Source organism: Cydia pomonella, chromosome 1 (assembly GCF_033807575.1).
Source record: "Cydia pomonella isolate Wapato2018A chromosome 1, ilCydPomo1, whole genome shotgun sequence".
NCBI classification, from domain to species: Eukaryota; Metazoa; Arthropoda; class Insecta; order Lepidoptera; family Tortricidae; genus Cydia; species Cydia pomonella.
In genome coordinates, this window is record NC_084703.1 from 1,803,711 (window position 1) to 1,819,902 (window position 16,192).

General features: G+C 36.1%; 1 protein-coding gene across 6 annotated transcripts in view; it reads right to left on the minus strand.

Annotated features, from left to right (window-relative positions):
- LOC133526225 (protein bric-a-brac 1-like) overlaps positions 1–16,192 on the minus strand; it is a 65,475-nt gene that overhangs the window by 8,237 nt on the left and 41,046 nt on the right. For 5 of the 6 annotated variants that reach the window (XM_061862793.1, XM_061862776.1, XM_061862770.1 and 2 more), the window contains one exon: positions 11,405–14,952. The exons of the other annotated variant lie outside the window; for it this stretch is intronic. In XM_061862793.1, the coding sequence (XP_061718777.1) occupies positions 14,354–14,952 (599 nt within the window). In that variant the 3' untranslated portion in view covers positions 11,405–14,353. Of the gene's footprint in view, positions 1–11,404; positions 14,953–16,192 lie in introns of those variants that run through there. 6 annotated transcript variants of the gene reach the window in all.

Below are 16,192 nucleotides of genomic sequence, written 5' to 3' on the forward strand. Positions count from 1 at the left end.
GGCCTTACACTCCTGTACTAACTTTAGGAAGACTGCAGCTGCCGCAGAGATCTAGCATAAAGGTTGCCAGGAAACCGCTACGCTTTGAATAGTTCCAAATTGACGATTCATAAGTCACTTGCACATGTATCCGCTGTATCTGGGTGATTTAACTTTTTTTGGTCACTCGTTACCATGTTTACAGTCGCCTGGATCACTTTAATTTTAACGAAACATGCCTTTTTGTGGTAGTTATAAGCCCACAATGGGCCATCTATCAAGTACGTTAATATAACGTGGTACAAAAGTTCTACTAACTGCTACTGTCGCCTGGGTCCAAGATCTAACAACTATTGTCGCCTGGCTAACAGGACATAATAAAACAAGAAATAGTTATTCGCCCATCTATAAAGGAGTGACTTCAGGGTTCAGGGTCAGGGGGGGGGGGGGGTTTTCAGGGGGACGATCGTTAAACATTTTACAGTCCAACGTTCCAAGAATAGTGTGTATTTTTGATATAATCGCAAACATAAGCTAGATGTAGGTTTTGACCGCCTAGTACCTACTACAAAACGATTCTGGTTTTTTTTTTTTAATTTAGTCTTAACTACCGGGGCAGTATGAAAAAATTACGACCGGCAATGTATTTCATACATGAAAGTCACTTGCGACACTTGTGACGTCGCTTCATTAACCTTTTGACCGCCAAAGACGTCATATGACGCGCGCGGCTACAGCCCAATATCAACCTTCATGCGTACCGACAAGGTTCACGATTACGCGCGCGATAGGCGTGGCGTTCAAAAGGTTAAATGCAACGTTTTGAGTATAACAAAGTAGTGATACATTGCTTGCTGAATTATTTTATATGGAAAAAATAAAAATTGACTGTTTTTTAAAAACCTATGAAAGTGTGTTCATTAAAGCCTAAACTGACTACCCTTCAGTAATGCGGTCGTATAAAAAAATAGACGCCGCGGTCGTATAAAAAATAGACGCCGTGGTCGTATAAAAAATAGACGCCGCGGTCGTATAAAGGCGTGTACCAGTGTACAGTCAGCGTCAAATACTCCGTAGCAGTCAACGTGGCCAAATAGTTCGGTACACCATATTAAATATATGGTGTACCGAACTATTTGGCTACTTTGGTTGTTACTAAGTATTTGACGCCGACTGTACCTAAATATATTTTTGGCTTGTAGAGACGTATGTGAACTCTACTGTACTTAGGATAGAGAGATGGGGAGATAATTAAAAACTTCCAAAATTACAAAATAACCAAAGAATTTATTATCTATTTTGGTATAGAACATTATTATGTAGTGCTACGCACGTAATTCATTTCCTTCATGATATTTGATTATTTAAGCTATTATAAATTCAACGTCTCTAACCTCTGCCGTCAACTAATTGCACTCGGTAGACTGAATGACTGGAGTAAAAGTCCGATCAATAAGGCTTGTGTGGCACTCTCCTAAAAACAATACTAGTCTCATAGTAATAGACGGGTAGTTTTATGTCGCGTTGTCACTTGTACTAGTATTCAATATACCAGTAATTCAGTCCAACGAGCATCTTATGTGGTAACATTTTGTGAAATAATATGATTGTTATTTTAATAAGAAAATTTGAACCGGCTACATGGACCATGTACTGGTCACCATACATAGGCACTCTGTTACCGTTATAATACACTATAATCATATACTTATATCCTACATTATTTTATTTTAAACACAGACGAATCGAGTACAACTATTAAAAACTGACACTGTTAATGAGCATGAATATTAATGTTAAAATCAACTCTATAGCTCACTTTAGTCTTGCCGTGCTTATGAAAACCCCGTGGCCTGAAGTACCTCCGTCAAAAACGAAATTTCTTTATCTGCCTATCTATACCTCAAATGTAGGAGCGATAGAGGCATATAATGAAATTTCGATTTTCGTTTTCCGCAATACTCTGTTAATAACCATCAAAGTTCACGATTCCAACCCCGGTAAGAATAAATAAAATAGGTAGTAGACGATATTAAACGTGTTTTTAACTTTTTACAAGATGCCGGCTCAGATTTGTTTATTAAAATACAATAATGTGTAAATCACATGAAACTAGCGTAGGCGTAATTTCATGGAATCACATGATAATTATCCATTTCATATTTTACATTAAGTATATTGTGTACGCGACGAAAACATAAATGCATTACTGGTTAAACAAATTGTCTCCTGGGTCACTATAAAAAAAATGTGTGGTAAAAGCAAAAAAATATTGCAATAGTAAGAAGTGTATTTAAGAAATAGTCAAAATATCCCAAAAAGTTTTGTTACTCTTGTCCCCTTGCTCACGAACGAAAAAACTTCAATTAAAAAATCAAAGAACATTTAGTAAAAAAATCTTTCATTGTAAAGTTTAGTCATATATTTGATAGCACTATTTTCTAATTATTTTTAGAAAATTCATCTGCATTTATTTTTCTCCGCGTACTTACTGGCACAGAAAAATCCAGATCTAAAATCACAAAGTTCCTATCACTTCATACTGGCTTGATACAAAATCATATCAAAATACTCTTTAATACGACATATTCCCCAATACACATTGTGTCTGTACATAAATTTCAAAGTACACATTTCAGTAACTATGCCCGGTCATTTTTAGAGCTGGATTTTTAGACATAATGTGTAACACTGCCAAACGTGGTTGACCCATTATAATATAATTGTAACCCATATCTATAATTTTTATTAAAACAGATATAGGTTTCTCATTTCAGTTATTTCACAGATTATTGAAATAATAAACGTACGAAGTAGACAAGATTTCGTGTCAATATTGTTTATTAACGATTGTGTGGGAATCCAATACGAATTAAAACAAAAATATTACCCTGCTAATCCGCAAAATAATAACGTGCTAGTCAATCAGTGCTAACCCGTTATACTTATTTGCGTATCCTTAAACGCAATGAACGTTCCCACCCTCCTACCACAAAAAAAAAAACAACATTATTTTGCGTTTGAAAATACGCAAGTATAACGGGGTTGACTAGCACGTTATTTCGCGGATTAACAGAGTAATATTTTTGATTTGATTAATATGGATTACCGCAAAGTATCGACTGATTCTATTAATTAATCCAATGCGATCGACTATTTAACACATTGTACCTGAAGGTAAGTTAAAACAATATTCGGTGAAAATTTAATACAACAATTACCATTTGTCTCGCAAGGTTATATAAAACTAGTGTCCGACCGAACTTTCGGTAGGTTTCGGCATAAAAATCTTATTTCGGCCGACACTAGAGCAAAACCGACCCTTTGGTTCGGCAAGTAACCCAGTTTCGGTAGGACACTATATAAAATACATTTAGTTCAGTTTCTTTTCAGGAGTTATTTATTGCATTATTGCGTTAAATCTTGATACATTTAAAAAATACTGAAATTGTATACATATGTAATAAAACATTCTCGATTCACGTATTTGTCAATCGACCATAGATTTGATTTAAATTTCGATCCTATTGGATTCTTACAATACCAATGTGAACGACACTGCCTGTCAAGGATAACAAGCCCTTGATAATCCGTCATTTTGACATGTAACATGTAATTTAGGTTTACTTAGTTTTATGAATAAGGGGGTAAGATTCTAACACGATTCCTTGTTGAATTTTGTACGTCTATTATTACAATTATCCATTAAACTATACAGGATCTAAGAACAGGGCAGTTTACATAATAATTGTTCACTCTAGCAGTCTTTCCTCGCGATCCATCTTGATAATACGTGATATTTACTCCTTAATACAATATTTACATTTATATACACCGTATATAGGGTTCGGGCGGGAGTAAGTGGGCCGATTTTTTATTGTTTGTCGGTTTTTTGTTAGATTTTGATAAAGATTGGTGAATAGATAGTTCCCTATTTCGTTCATAATAGGCGGAATTTCACCGTATGTCCAAAAAATCTTCCTATGTATACGAAATCACCATATTCATACGCTTTCGTTGATCAAATTACTTGCAATCTATATCGGGATTGAGTTTTCGTATTAATTCTACCCAGAATTATGAGCTCTTCAACCATAACAAATTGTATTCAAAAGTAAAAAAAAACGACGAAAAATAAAAAAAACGGCCAATGCATCATCGCATGTTACATATATGAGACAGACGTCTGGTAGAAAGGGATAGTTATATATCTCTCATTCTGACAGATATCTGTGATCCTCTAGACTGGCCTTATAACAGAGCTTATATTTACTATACGTACAGATATATCTCACATGTTCGCTCATATCTATATATATTGGCGAAAATATATATAGATATGAGCGAAAGTAATCGTACACATTTAATCTAAAAAAAAGTAAAAAAATCAGTCGTAAACAAAGAGATCGCAATACACCACAGCGACGTTCTTATAGAGACAATTTCCATTAGAAAAATATATATACTTAAAATCAAAACCAGTCATGTCATAATAGAAAAAAATCCATACAAAACGACCCAGTTTAGATTGATATTAAATGCACAGGTCAAATGCAGAGTAATGCTTTGTTACTTAACTAATAAATATGTATCTGTTTCGTAGCGAAACATATGTACATTCTGCCTTTCACCTTAAGAGCAATGAAAACATAGTAGTTGTATGTAAATGTACCCGTTTTCATTGGCGTTTAGTGTATCTTAGTGATGTAATGGCCGCTTGCGATGACTTTCCGTGCGATGTCGATAGATAAGCTTTCTCTTTCAAGAGGGGGGAAAGACGGATGTATTAAGTACTTCAAGTTTTTGTTGGTCAACGTTTCCAAATGTAATTATATAAATTAAGCCAAAGGTCCTTGGGAGGCTTGTTAAGGCATAAATTAACACCTCGCGTTCAAAAACTTCCGCACTTCAATTTGTGAGGGACGGAATGAGATTATTATCAAATAGATATCCATACACTGCCGTACAGGTTTGGATATCCGGTAATTTTACATTGAAAACAATAGTTTCCAAAGCGACGCGCAAAAAGAATCGCAAGCGGCAAGATAATGGCTTAACATTAAATGCATGCAAGGAATTCAAAGTAACTAGACACATTAAATGCTCATGGTTCGACGTGGTATATTTGACAATTGTAGACAGTTTGCTATAGTCGGACCAAGCTAACTCTGCACTGTCTTTGACGTGTGGAAGTGACTTAATAAATAAACACCATATTTTCGCAGAAATTTGGCTGTTATTCCGACAGTTTCTCTTCATGGATTTAAAATAAATATTTTCAATAAGAAAAATGCATATACTTTCATCATATTACTGTAATTTGTAATGATGACACAATTTTGTTATATAATAAAAATAATACTTGTAAAAAAGATTGTAAAAAACAGTTTTTTACACATATAAAATACACCTGCAGTCTAAAAGTGCCGACAACGGTACCTCAAAGACAAATTAAGAAATCTAACACTAAAAATCCAAGATACTACACCTCAAATCATCCAACTAGTCGAAATCATATCTGTCAATCAGTCTGTTGCTTGTCGTCGTGAAAAATAAAAAAATTTCATAAGTGACCCAGGAGACAGTCACTCAAAAGTATTATTTGTAATACAACCCAACAAATAAAATCCAGCGGACTTCTTGACATGATATGGTCTATAAGCTTTGAATAACATCTAGAAAGTGTTGTCTCCTGGGTCACGGGACGAAAGAGCAATAAAAAGTCGATCGTAATAATTTTCCAGTGCGAGTTACAATTAAAAATCAGTTCGCGACTTGTCAAATAATTTGAGCTATAGCAACGTTTCTTTCTAAAACTTAAACTATATAAAAATTATATACAAAATCGAGATCTCTCACTGTGATATTAAAGTTCAGCTCCGACAAGTATTTCCATACGCACGAAAGCTTAGAAAAAATAATTCTTTTAAAGGAATGATTTTTAAGGTTTTTTTTTTATAACAGTATAAAGTTAATGCTGGATGCCATACTTTAAGGTATAAACGGCAAGGATTTCGCAACGGCGCGCTTTTAAAACTACGCATAACCTCTAGCCACCTACAATTTAAAACTTGCCAGAACAAATACATTTTTGACTTGTCAAAATGAAGATTCAAAATACAATTAAATATGACCTTTTTATAGGGCTCTGGGCAATTAGAGGATATATTATAAATACTCAGTTAACAAAATCACTATAGATCGAAACGAAAGCTGGCGCGGATTTCACATGAGAATTAACGTAACGGTATAAGAGTGTGGAAATAAGTCATTCGTGAGTATGGAAATCATCGCCAAAGTGTAGTAAATGCTTATTACGCTTGCTGCCAAAGTGTATACAATAAAAAAACATCGTTTCGACACAATGATTGTGATGATCAATCCGGTACCCTGATATAGTAGAAAAATAATGACACATGCCATTTTCAAAGTGACATTGATTATATTCTTTCATTAGTAATTTTAAGGGTTTTACGGTTTAAAGTAAAAGAGGGCAGCAAAGTGCAGACAACCTTTTTTTGATAACTGAATTGTCAAACGCTTACTTTTGACAACCAAAGTAAAGAATATAGTCCTATAGCTAAACCCACTTAACACATTCACCGCTAGGCAGTTCTCTGTTCGTAGGCGTTTTTCGCTACATACGGTTTTTACCATGTGTTGCTCGCGCTGGCAGTGAATGTGTTAAGAATCCAACAAATCTAGCAGCTCACGTACAAAGAAATTAGAACGAGTAGAATTTTTACATCCATAATTTCTAGCTTTTCTTTGTATCACAATTTTTTTTCAACAGAAACACTAACCAGTGCCAGATGCTTTTTGGCAACGGGTTCATGTGAATCTTAAGCTGTCTCTTTGATTACAAGTATTTACTATTCTTTAGTTTTATGTTGAGTCCCTTTTTAAAAAAAACATGTGTCATTCGCCAACATGCGCAAGATTAATTATTTAAAATATATAAAAAAGATTCAAAATGATTGTCATTAAAATAAATTGTTGATATGAAATCATGTAAAATTGGATACACAACTGGTTAGATAATACTGCATCATTTTGGTGTAAAACTGGAGTATAAAAAATGTAAAAAAAAAATACTTCGAATACTTGGGGGAGGTAGTTAGAAATCAATAAGCTGCCTTCCTCAAACATAAATGCGTGGATGCGAGAGATGTGTAATATATTAAAACGTATAATACATATTTCTAAAATTAAATATTACGGGCTTGTAATGTTAAGTCACCTGGGTCACTTTACTAAGATAGGATTTTATGTGTTAGTTCTCACTATACAATCCCAGGCTCTAAAATTACTTTAATATGTTTATAGGTAATTTTTTAACTCTAACACTGGTGTCTCCTGGCTAACGGGAAAAACAGGAACAAAAACCTTATTGCTTTTATAAATTATTGCTTATAAATCTGCATCGCTTTCATTAGAATATATATATCTTATTCGTTCGTATGCATGCTCTGAATAACAGCTTCTTATTATAAGCTTTGCTTGCTTTGCTTAGTCAGCTTGTCTAGAATAAAGTAAGGACGCTAAGCTCAAAGTATTTCGTACATTGACCCGTCATTTTCTATGTCTATCAAAATAGACTACTACTAATATCAAATTTGGAACAATAAATTATTATTATCTGTAGTATTTGACTAAAGAAATCAATATTTATAGATTTCGCGTACTAACAGTATAATACACTTTCATTAAAAAAAAATGTGTTTTATTTTTTGAACTCTGAAAACGCTGTCTGCCATGAAGTGAGTCACTACTAGTGACGTCACATGATTAGAAGCTAACTTCATATCGATTCATAAGAGTAAAATTCGTCATGAAGCTTGCACTATGAATGATGGATAAATGTCAAATGTTGTTTTCGACCCGAATGCCGTCATACCACAGACAATTTTTGACTAACATGGCTATCGTTTTCGCCTGATTACGTAATAGTAAACTAAGTCATTTTTTTTTCATTTGATAATATACATTTGATTTGATAACCTACTTTGAAAACGGTCAAGTAGCCTATTATATTCCTGTTACTTATACACCGTGTTTTTATTGAATTTCGTTAGCTTCGGGGTATCGGTAAGTACGTTTAAGGTAACTAAATGGCATAGTTAATTTTCAAAAAAAAAAATTTTTTTTTGTTTTTTTTTACTACTTTCATTTTTATAAAAAGTAACTAAATGTTGCATATAGCGTTGTTGTAACACGGGCATTACATTTAACTCAACCAAACAATTGAAAATTATGACATAACAATGTCATTTCGAACGTCGATCGTCCGAGATAGTACTTACGTTTAGTAGCATATGTATGAACTCGCACTAAACACTAATCAATAAGTAAACAGGCCCTAAGGCAAGTGTACACGCTCGTAAGGGCCTTATAAGATAAAAATTAATGATTGATTATCTCCGAAATGGAGTTAATTAGAATATCGGTGTCTTTGAGAAAGTTACTTAATTTAAGCTCAGGAATGCACCCTCGAAATTAACGCAAATAAAAAAAAAACACGGTGTATACTGTGCGAGCGGCACAGCTATGTAATTATGCGCGTGTGCGACAGAGATAGGAAATGGCTTGTCTTGTTGTCCCTACTTTGTATATTAAGGCCATTAAAATGAAGTAAGCTCACACTCACATTTTTAGTCTAATAAAATACACATCTCTCGCATCGGCTAACTGCTTAAGTACTTACATCGATATATCTATCACAATTCATTCCCTTATTCTAAACCTAGATATTGTGCAAGAATTATTATGGAAAAAAAAAAATATGCAAAACGCATAATTATTATATTACAACTTATCATTATTGAGATCTACTTAAGACATTATGGCAAACTGTGTTTAGGATTGCGATGCGCCTGCACCCGGAGATGTCTAAACGGTTTTTACTCCACCGAAGAGAATATGAAATAGTGGATTGTCAAAGAAAACTTGGTAGCCACAGTAAATTTACTGCCATTTTTCGACACATGATTAAAACTTTTAGAACGCCATTTGATTTGATCCTTTTTTTTATACTACGTCGGTGGCAAACGAGCATACGGCCAGCCTGATGGTAAGCAGTATCCGTAGCCTATGTACGCCTGCAACTCCAGAGGAAATCCTTATTTGTATGTGTTAAATTTGTTAAATATCATAAAGTGGCGCCATCTTACGGGGCATCGCTCGAAACGATGCCACCATACCTTTGGCCTTCGATCTGTTAGATGGCGCCACTTTTTTTTATTTAACAAATTAAACGCATATCAGTGAAAGGATAAGGATCAAAGTCAAATGGCGTTCTAAAAGTTTCAATCATGTGTCGAAAGATGGCAGTAAATTTACTGTGGCTACCAAGTTCTCTTTGACAATCCACCTCTATTTTCAAATTCTCTTTGTCTTACCTCTTTACCTTGCTACTATTTAACACTATTTCTCAGTGACTTCTAGAATGCGTAATGCACAATTATAATTTCGAAACAATTCCTTTCAAACCATTGACCTCTCTGTGTACAGACTGTCAGTTTCTGTTTAAACTATTTTTTTTATTACAGTCGAATTGATAACCTCCTTTCTAAACTCGGTTATAATGTAGACGCATTTCATATTAAACACAATAAAAAATCGCTTAGCGTTTGTTCATATTAAAACTAACATCAACACAGATATGTAGGTTATTGCTTTTTATTCTATATTTTTAGACCAAGTATTCCGATACTCGAAACGTTTCATTGATAGTACTAGATGTGTAAAGCCTAAGACATATTCATGCCTCGAATTTGACAGCAAATGAAGATGGCGCGGCGGCAGATCTACAGGGTGACCTTAGCCATTGGACAAACCCTGAAATCCCACGTAGGGTTACTTCTCAGAAATGATCTGACGCAAATATAAAAGAACAAAAGATAAAAAAAAAAATTATCGAATAAAAGTTATTTGCAATAATCGACAACAAAAAGAAACACACTGTGTTAATCTTTGGCAGTGTTTTTGACAATTTGTTCGAAATATTTGATAATGATGCCATTTTACAAAAGTCAGAAGCTTATTAGTGTTGTAAATAAAAAAGATAATCGAAAAGGTCGAAGAAGGTTCCATACTATTCTTTGAGGATAAAGCATAGTTCATATAGAATTGGCACATAATTAGCAATGTTTAAAAAATAATAATTCCATGGCGGGAAAAAAAATTACAATAACAGTTCAATCACCAACCTTCAAAGTATTAATGGTGAAAATATTATTTTCCTAGCTTTATGCATTTTAAAGTTTTCGACCATGAAAATTGAGAACAGGAGATTGATCGTGCACAAATACTTCGCAAATTCTTATCGATCCCGGACAAAGACAGCTAAGTCGCTTAAGATGCTAAAAGCTAGTATTTGTAGGGTCATAAAACGTTACAAGGAGACTCTATCAGCCGACAGGAAAATACAAACTAATCGGAGGTCTAGGACAAATAACAAGATTTTGGGGAAAAAGTTGCAAGGTCCCTCAAACAAAATTCAGGACGGTCTAATTACGATTTATCCCAAAAATTCAAAGAAACTTCTAGAAATATAAAGATGATTCACATCAGAGGTAGCAATAAGAGCTATCGACCAATAAAACAGCCAAATCGGACTGTTCAACAGATCCGACAAGCTAAAACACTAGCTCGACTATTGTACGACCCAGTATTGACAGAATTCGAAGGTTGCTTATTGTTGGACGACAAGACGTATGTAAAACTCGATTTTAATCAACTACTCGGTTCGAAGTTTTATGTGGCCAATAATAGAGGTAATTTACTCGAAAAATATAAGTTCGTGAAACTTGACAAGTTCGCAAAAAAACATGATATGGCAAGGAATTTATAATTGCGGCTGTAAGACAAAAAGTTTTATAACATAGTCAACAATGAAGTCGGACCTTTATATTAAAGAGTGCTTAGAGAAATGAGTATTGGCATTTATTAGAACCCATAACGGTCCTGTGAAATGTTGGCCAGATTTAGCCAGCTGCCACTACTCAAAAAAAGTTTTGGCATGGTATGCTAATAATCAGGCCAATTACATACCCCACGAGATGAATCCTTCGAACTGTCCCCAATTTCAATCTATCAACATCTACTGGGCAATCATGAAAAAAAATTAAATAAGACTAGTCAAATTGTCCAGGGTATCAATTCATTGCGACCTACAAGAAATCAGCACCCCAAAAATGTCGACAAAAGTGTTGTGCAGAAAATGACGGGGGTACATTATGAAAACAGTTCGTAATTATTTACACAACAGAGTTTTTTTTTTAAATTTATACATATTTGAAAGCTAAATATATTACTATTTAAAATTCACCATTCATAACTTTATTATTTTATTAACTTAAAAAAATAACAATCTTCTAGTGCGTACCAATTCTATATGAACTATGCTTTATTACCTTACGACGTTACTAACACAATAAAATGGTAATTTGTTAATTTCTTCGAAACCGCTACACCGGCTGTTATGATACTTTGTACACTGGTTCTAAATACCCTAATGCATATGTAAATTTCGGCTTTGTCCAATGGCTAGGGACACACTGTATAATTCTAAAATGACGCTTACACGTAATTTTAACCAAAGTGTGCAAGGGAAGCGATCAAGTGACCACTTTTAACGGTTTGAATTCACAAAACATGAGGTTAGCGGGCTGCAAAATACGGTGGGTCAGGTGGGTGGTAATGTTCATATCTTGGAATAATAAATAAATATTATAGGGACATTACACAGCACATCAATTCTGAATAAAATGAAGGCTACCGTTTTTGTGGTCACTTTAGATGTAGCTCCAGAAATACAGATATCAAAATCTGCTAAATTTATTATTAACAAATCTATACGTTCTAAAATTTGCCGTTCATACCACGTGATTAATTTTAAAGCACTAACCTTTACTGAACTATATACCGGGTGTTTTCTGTAACACGAGCAAATAATTAAACCATATATTGTACTCCTAAAACGATATAACTTTAACAACTTTGAACGCCACGCGTATCGCACGCGGCGCGTAATCGTGAACCTTGTCGGTACGCATGAAGGTTGATATTGGGCTGTAGCCGCGCGCGTCATATGGCGTCTTTGGCGGTCAAAAGGTTAAAAATTATGAATTCTTTAGATTTTATCTTTTTCATACAAATTTAATATTATTTTCAACATCAGTGTGTTTGACGTTGCTTGTCACGCTTTAAACGTAACAAAATTCGCAATACATTGCGTCTTAGAATTAACTTCAACGTGTAACAAAAATTTAACAAGTTATTTTTGAAAGTTGTTGAACAAATGTTGATCAGTTTGAGGAGTACAGCCTACAGATTAATTTATGGCTCCTGTTACAGGAAACACCCGGTATAATGTTTACCATGATTAGTCAAAGATAGATTTTTTTTTAATAAGGAGTTAAAATTCGCAATTAAAAAGCTTGCGACCCCCAAGAATACTATGCATTTGACATTTTGAATGACCTCCATGTACACTAGCGCCCCTAACGGCGAAATTAAGCGGTAGCCCTCATATATTATTCTGATTATGTCCGCGGTTTTGGTTTTTGACTGGCAATCTTCTATGTTGTATATTGAGACCTGCGGGCGCAGAATGTTGCTATCTTGTTTAGCTCTCAAACTCGGGTCCCTCTTTTTCTTAGGCTCTACACCTTTTCCAAAATGTTAGCTTAACTTAAAAAAAACATACCTATGTATGTTCCATAGAAATTCGCAAATGCATTATTTAATTTGATTATTCAATACTTCAAATATAAAAGTATTAAATTCGCAGAACACTGGTAATACATCGCAATCCTTTGGACAACGCTTATAGATAGAGCCGTGTTAGCTGCCTTAGCAGGGGGCCTAGACAACGTTACAATCGTACAGTCGTCACGACGGAGCGGCCGGGGTGCTCATAAATATCTGAACACGCCTCTATTGTCAAGACGTTACGAGTGCGTGTTCAGATATTTTTGAACACCTCGTCCGCTCCGATATATCTGATGGCGACTGACGCCGACAAACGCCCATCGAAAAGAAAAAATGTGACTGTTTCCATACGTTATTGAAATTTCGATTGGGTTCTTGATCAACAATTGTTCTTGGCTAGGCCCCCAGAGATAGTTAAATAACGAAGACAGTCAATCAGTCGAGTTGCGTTTTCGTTGCGATAGATGGCGTCACTTAGATTCCCGTTAGATACTTCATTTGACCTCCGTGTAGCTCTCAACGAATAGAATAAAATAGAATTCAATAGAAAATTACATATATTTCATTTGGACGAGTTGTGATTTCGTATATATTCCGTCCAGAATGAAGAGCTGTTGAAACCCAATATAACGAGAAAAAAATCGACATATTAAAAAAGGCCTAAACACGCATTTTTTTTGTCTGATTGCTGTCTTTATTATTTATTTCTCACTGCCATGCCATGTTTTGAGACAAAATAAAAAAAGTAAATTGCGTTATGCAACTTTACATTTTTTATCACTGGGTAATACATAAATGCTAGGGCGAAATTTTCTTAAACTCAGAGAAATTAAAACTGGCCATACAGTGACCCGTTTTTATTGCCCCCTATTGTAAAACAGCTCGATCTTCGCGTTCACTGACCGCGGACACCCGATAAACTATGACGTCATCAACCTGAGTAGAAAAGGCATTGTGGCGTCCCACCTGTTATTGCTGTACTGTAGAGGTGTGGCGTCATAGTTGGGGTTCATTAATACTGGACCTACTTTATGACCGGGGTACTGACTGCAGTAAAATACCTTTTGGCATAGAAAAACTGGTCATCAAAAATATGTGCCCCGAAAACTAGTTTTTGGCGACAGAAAAACGGTTATGGGTTACAAAAACGAGTTATTTCCAATAAAAACTAGTTATGGACATCATGTTGCACTTCTCGGCATTAGAAACTCACTAATACACGCTCAGTCATTGGTGTCCGCAAAAAAAAAAGATCGGTAATAACTTGTTATGAACACCCAAAACCAGTTATCGCCGCAAATAACCGGTTACCGTCACACAAAACCTAGTTTTTTGTCACCTAAGATTGGTTTTCTAGATTTTTAGTCTGGCCTTCCTCGTTAACCCCATGAACGCCACGCCTATCGTGTCCGTGGATTCGAGAACCTTGTTGGAATTCACGAACCGCGCGCATCTTTGAAGTTCAAACGTTTCAAATGAGTGCAAAAAGGTTATACTGCAATCAGACACCCCCGGGCCGCCTTACCTTACCGGTAACTATTTACATTAGCATGTGCGTATAAATATCGTAGCGCGGGACTCTCGGCGGGGTGGCCGGCGGCTCTCCCGCCCACTCTTGTCACAAGTGATACTCTTCAATGGGAGCCCCGCACGCGGTATTCTATTGCATATTATTGAAGTTCACTCCTAAGATGTTGAGGGGGGAGTTGTGCGGGACGCCTTGTAGGTTGAAGTCTAAGGGTCGGGAGTCGATGAAGCCTACCGGGACTGGGTGTGGGGGGCAGAGGACCATCTGCTGTTCCTGTAACGGTGGGTCCTCTTTGTGTTCCGGCGGGGGTGTGGTGTGTTCGCGTTTGATGCGGGATTTGATGCTGGGTCGGTTGTTGGGGTAGCCTTTCTTCTTGTATTCGAGCCACAACGTTCTGTTGTTGACACCGAACATTCTAGCGGCTTTGCAGAAACCTATGCCTCCAAAGCGCACAGCTTCTAATGCCCGTTGGAAGTTTTCTTCTGACTGTGGGTTGGTGGCTCTGCGTCTCTTGGGTTGTTGAGGGGTTTGTTCTTGAGTGACTTGTGCTTCGGGGACGCAGCTAGGTCCGGGGCTGGGTCCCGTGACTCCTACTGCTTGGGCGTACTCGTTGATGTCGTTCTCCATGTGCTGGTTGATGACGTTCCCCATATACATGGCCGGGTCGTGTTGGAGGCCGAGACAAGCGTTGGAGTATCGGGGGTACGTGTCCATCATACTCCACTGGGCCCCTGGGAAGAGAGATAAACGGTTTAGATGGTTATCAATGACAGAGTGCAGTTATATAGAGGCCGACTAAGGTAACTCTGCACGGACTGTCAATATCAGAGCGTTCTTGCCTCCCTAATTTCCTTGGACTTTATGATGAAGTGATTGGACATTTTAATGATATTTTGGTTGTTCGACTACTAGCAAACACCAGAAATATCATTGAAATGTAATGACATTTCGACAAAAATGTGTCCAAAGAAATTAGGGGGTTGAAACGCCCGCGATATTGACCCACTTTGCAGTAACAGAGAGTGGAAATGACACAATGAAAATATGTCGTTTATAGTGGCTTTCCGCACTTTGTCACTGCGAAGTAGTTACAGAGTTAGAATAGACGGACGCTGAAGTACGATTCACGTCTAATGGGGATTATTATACTAGGCATAGTAAATTGAACCTTATATACATTAGTTACATTCCAAAATTAAGTGACAACGCGCGACTGATCGCTGCCATTTCAATATAGAACGTAACTATTAAATAGAAGGTTTAAATTTCTTTGACTAGTAAAATGCTCTCCAAATCAAAAGTTTGACATGAATCGTACAAGAGTGCCAAGTCAAAGGAAAGTCTCAAAAAAGTATCACTAGACGTTCTCATACACAACTCGGGCCTTTATTTTAAACTTAAATCTAGGCAATTGTGTTATTTCGACTTAAATTTTTAATAATTCGATTTTAACAGAAAAATAAGCATGTTTTTTTTAATGATGCTTTGAAAATAGAAAGTACACTCCTTTTCGTAAATCCGCATGGGAACGTCATATAGTGAAACTGCAATTCAGACAGCACAAAACTTTCCTTTGACATCAGCAGTCTGTTATAACTGTTGGTCTCTGTAAATATTGGCTTACTACTGTACACACATTGATCTCCCTTCCCTGGAAAAGACGGATACAGGTGTCGCAAGTTAAGGAGAGACCACGCACACAACAATAATGAGAGTCATTATAAGTTTAGATTTTATTTTACCTGTGAGTATAATTCCATCCGTGCCATTCTCCCCTTCTTAAATTGCTAAACCTATACGGCGGTAGCTCCTGTTTTTAAGCACTTAATAATAATAATCATAAGCGCTGGTAGCCTAGCGGTAAGAGCGTGCGACTTGCAATCCGGAGGTCGCGGGTTCAAACCCCGGCTCGTACCAATGAGTTTTTCGGAACTTATGTACGAAATATCATTCGATATTTACCAGTCGCTT